The sequence below is a fragment of the Glandiceps talaboti genome, chromosome 13 (genome assembly GCF_964340395.1).
Source record: "Glandiceps talaboti chromosome 13, keGlaTala1.1, whole genome shotgun sequence".
Taxonomy (NCBI): Eukaryota; Metazoa; Hemichordata; class Enteropneusta; family Spengelidae; genus Glandiceps; species Glandiceps talaboti.
Window position 1 is genome coordinate 5,768,518 of NC_135561.1, and position 5,000 is coordinate 5,773,517.

Sequence of the window (5,000 nt, forward strand, 5' to 3'; positions counted from 1 at the left end):
TCTAGGTATGTTACACCTAGTGTGTTGGGCAGAGCTGTTACATGGATATTGTACACATAGCTGGTACAGCCCCCGTAGTTCCACTGAGATGGTACAACCATGTCCTAGGTATATGAATGTTACAGGGATGTGCAAGGTTCCCTGTGTATGCCAGCCCACAGTAAATACTGTGACATTCGGTGTCCTCTGTCTGTATACCAAAATGGTGACTCGTAAAAGTTCAATTCCTCCAGCCATGTCTACAAATACATAATGCATCTAACTTTTTTTAATTTTCTGTAGTGGATGCGACAAAATCCAGGTGCATCACAGAAACAAATTGAAATGGGTTTTTTTCACAAATCAATCTTTGATAATAACAACAATTTTGCTGGGGTAGGCAATTAATGATTATAGCAGCTCTGAGTGTTTCATGTGGAATTACCTAACTGTAACTCATTTGTTGTGGTTTACTACTGTCATTGTTGACACTGTAGAGTCACGTGTGATAAATCGATTAACTGTCGGTCACCTGTAAAATACTGCCCTCGTTAACCAGGTGTGTATCTTTTGTGGTCAGATAGGTTATCAGCTCTGTATACTAAATCAATGTTTTACAACACTGGCAGGATTGATACATGGTTCGATAAAGACAGACCTATATTGTATTATTATTAGACTTGTACACAATTTAGACTTTCAGCATAGTGGGCTTGCTCAACTTATAGTACAATGTGTATTGAGGAAAGTAGAGGAAATGAGAGAGAGAGAGAGAGAGAGAGAGGAAATGAGAGAGAGAGAGAGAGAGAGAGAGAGAGAGAGAGAGAGAGAGAGAGAGAGAGAGAGAGAGAGAGAGAGAGAGAGAGAGAGAGAGAGAGAGAGAGAGAGCTGGGGTGAATGAGAGAGAGGAAATGAGAGAGAGAGAGAGAGAGAGAGAGACAGACAGACAGACAGACAGACAGACAGACAGACAGACAGACAGACAGACAGACAGACAGACAGGCAGACAGACAGACAGACAGACATACATACAGACAGACAGACAGAGATGGGGAGAGACATGGACTTAACCAAGCTTGCAGAGACAGCGAGAAAGATACTGACATACTTTACGAAGCCGGCAACTGCAAAACATCAGAGTCTGTGTAACAGGACTTACTTTTCAGCTAGAGTTCAATATGCACAATGAATCAAGATAACATGTAGGATCAAACCCAACTCGACATTTCTGTTTTACTATCTCATTCCAGATGATAGCTCTACCTATTTCCAGGCACAATGCAGAATATTTACTACCTAAAATAATATAAGAACACATCCTAATGAAACAAAAATAATTTATCAGAACCGACATCATCCCTTTAAAACAAACTCAACATATCGTGCTAAGTACGAATCGAAGTTCACATTGTCTCCAATAAGAATAACAAGTACACGCCGACCTAGTTTCAAGGCCGAAAAGGTTGCCACTTGAAAAAAAAACTAGTACAGTAATCCCGTAAAACTTTAAATTGATGCGTTGCGTGTAAACAAATCAGTAATAAACAGATAATGACACGACTATGCTACTAAAAGAGGGTGTTTTCTACTCAATGTTAGCCCCAATTTATCTTACCTGTAAGGGGCACTGTCTGGTCCCTGTAAATTGAAGAGAATTACATAGAGTCTACATATGTTTGGTTATTTCTATCAGGGTTTGCCTCTATAGTTTAAAAGTTATCATAAGTTACCACAATGATATACTGGCATGTTTATAACAATGAAATGGAAAAAAATACAGTTATCTAAAATATCTTGATCCGGTCGTTCTGCTTGCAATGGCTCAGATAACTTCTCAAATATTGGGCGAAAAAAAGAAAGAATTGTTTCGGGTCAGGACATTTTGAGAATGGCATGTAGCTACACGGTACTTTGATTAAATGAAACGTTTGATGTCACCGCCATCTCCTTTGTCGACCATTTCAATATATATATATTCTCAACATCCAAAATTTCTCAGTATTCTCAACCATTCCAACATCCCTATTCTCGACCATCGAACATCTCAATTCTCAACCATTTCAGGATATTATCTACTTTCACCCATTCCAACATCTCTATTCTCAACCATTTGATATCTCTATTTTCAAGTATTGAAATCTCTATTTTTGACCATTTCAACAATGTCATCTCTATTTTCAACCATTGAGCCTCTCTATTCTCGACCATCCCACCATCTGTATTCTCAGCCTTTCATGAAACCACTGTAGGCATTTTCATGTCTGTGTATCATGTGCCAACTCGCCTAATCTGATTGCTGGCAATCAGCAAAATATTGCCCAATAAAGTGATCTGTTATATACAATTGCATTCACTTTACAATGGCCGTGTTAATTTATTTGTCGTGTATGACAAGCTAAAAGTTCTCCAAAATGGCGCTGATTGTTACTGATGTTGAAAACAAAGCTTTCAGATTGGTCACCAGTTTTGGGCTAAGGACAGTTCCTGAATATGTGGGAATGCACTACGTAAATAGAAAAATTAACATTGCTTCTATTTCAACGTTATGTTTATTTTATTTTCCAGAGCCATATTGTGACGGACACTGTGGTCAATCTTTCCTAATATTATAGTTTTGTGCGTTTGAAGACGATGTCGACCTCACCAAACGATGTAACAATAACGGAACCGACGAAGGAGGGATCGATAAGTGACACGAAATCTGAAACAGATAGTAATGTCATAAAGTCAAATGGATCCGTAGCCTTCGAAGATAATATTCAGGATGAATCCCTTCTATGTGGTTGGTACAGCTACCGTCCAAACTGGTTGCAATATTTCAATACTGCAGCCTGGATGACCGCTTCCGTTGGTTCTGTAATGTTTTTCCAGGGTCTTACCGTCAATGGTTTTGTGGTCATCAATCTGTCAACCATCGAAACGCGGTACGGACTTCCAAGTACAGCCACGGGTCTGATTGTGTCCACTTACGATTTTACGGTGTTGGTGTTGATATTGTTCGTGTCGTACTTTGGAGCAAGTCGTAGCCAGTCAAAAATGTTGGGTATTGGGGCAATGATAATAGGCTGTGGGTCGTTAGTGTTTACCATCCCCCAGTTCACAACAGGCCTGTATGAATACGATACAGGGTACGGAGATGAGGTAACATTGTGCAGACCAGGTAGCAATTCAACGAGTTCGACTGATTGTGACGAGGAGTGGAACTCCCTAGCTTACTACTTTATCGTATTCATCCTTGGCCAAATCTTACATGGCATTGGCGCCTCTCCTCTCTACACGATAGGATATTCGTACGTAGATGAAAATGTGACACATGGACGGTCAGCTTGGTATATCGGTGAGTACATTGTTTTCATTAGTAATTTTTATGACACATTATTTTGATGCAATGTGATGTGATGTGATGTGATGTGATGTGATGTGGTGTGGTGTGGTGTGGTATAATGTGATGATGTGATGGGATGGGATGGGATGGGCTGTGGTTTGGTGTGGAGGGATATGATGTGATCTTATGTGATGTGATGTGTAGCATGATTACGGCGCTTACGGTGTCGTCCGTTCAGTCTCTCACATCGTAGGCTTGTAACTAGAATTGCAAAAGGCTGTTAATTACGGTTTGAAAATCTCAACACATAATTGCCCAATCAGCTTGCGATATGACATGACATGACATGACATGACATGATATGGCATGATATGACATGATATGATATGACATGACATGATATGATATGATATGATATGATATGATATGATATGATATGATATGATATGATATATGATACTGTGATGTAGTTGTTTATCTGTTGGTAAAGTGTATTTAGTTTTCATTTTGTCGATTGGTCATCCCGAATTAATAAAGAGCAAATCGCTATACGTTTACACTTTACTTAACTATCAACAAATATTGTTTTTAAGGTATCTTAAATGCTTTGTCGGTGTTTGGTCCCTGTACTGGGTTTTTGGTTGGCGCCCTTCTACTTACGATATATGTGGACCCGCTAGCTGAAGAGTAAGTATGGTGTTATTGTCGTTCTTGCTAACTCGACAGTCACTTTGGTTTGAGTCGTGTACAAAAACAGAGATAGCATCTATTGTCTAACTATAGGATGGGACGCTGATGTGTTGCTCTGTTGATTGGCTTAAGAAAACATATTAGTCCTCGCAATATTTTTGTCCTGTGCGAAAATTAAAAAAATCTAGTTGCTGTACCGTATAATTGCGAGGGATTGTATGATTGTATTGTAAAGTTTTGGATTTTACAGAAAAAGACACAACATAACATTTAACATTTAATATTTATTTCATTTCTAAAGTGCTTCCTCTATTTTGAAAATATTCAAAAGCACTGCATAATAAGTTAAAAAGGCTTTTTTTAAAACAAATACAATACAAAAAATTTAATACACACCAGGTAAAATTAATAAATTACAACAATAGGTTTTAAAAACACATACAAAGGGAAAATAAACTCTTGCAAGTTGTAAGAAAGTTTAAAAGGGTACGTCTTCAACCCATAATGAAGATCGAATGTGACTAATGTAAAGATCTAGAAAGGATGTAAATGAAATCGTGTGTCAAAATTCTCTGTCTGTTTATATTGATTGGGAATGACTTGTCTTATTGGGCGCTCTCTTCGTTGCCTCGTGATGGATACGGCGAACCGTTCAGTTTGTTTTGGCCACGCTCTTCTTTAAGACACGTATTTTGATATGATGGGGTCGTTATTTTTTAGCCTTATTTTGTATTTCAGTCACAATGCCTATCCAAATCACTAAATAACTCACTAAACTCTGTAGTATTCTGTTTGACTCCAGTTTTAGTAACCTACTCTGATGCATGTAGTGAGTCTAGTGACTAGACAGTATTTGTTTTGTCAGAAATAGAATATACCAGACATTTTTTATGGAACTGAATTTAAGTTGTTGTTGTTGTTGTTGTTGTTGTTGTTGTTGTTGTTGTCGTCGTCGTCGTCGTCGTTGTTGTTGTTGTTGTTGTTGTTGTTGTTGATGATGTTGATG

The 5,000-nt window shown here is 38.2% G+C and overlaps 1 protein-coding gene across 1 annotated transcript in view; it reads left to right on the top strand.

Annotated features, from left to right (window-relative positions):
- Positions 1 to 2,610: 2,610 nt before the first annotated feature.
- The window catches only part of LOC144444964 (solute carrier organic anion transporter family member 4C1-like), a 7,347-nt gene continuing 4,957 nt past the window's right edge, over positions 2,611 to 5,000 (top strand). The window contains exons 1-2 of the mRNA XM_078134515.1: positions 2,611 to 3,316; positions 3,898 to 3,991. Coding sequence (XP_077990641.1) covers positions 2,611 to 3,316; positions 3,898 to 3,991 — 800 coding nt within the window. The remainder of the gene's footprint in view (positions 3,317 to 3,897; positions 3,992 to 5,000) is intronic.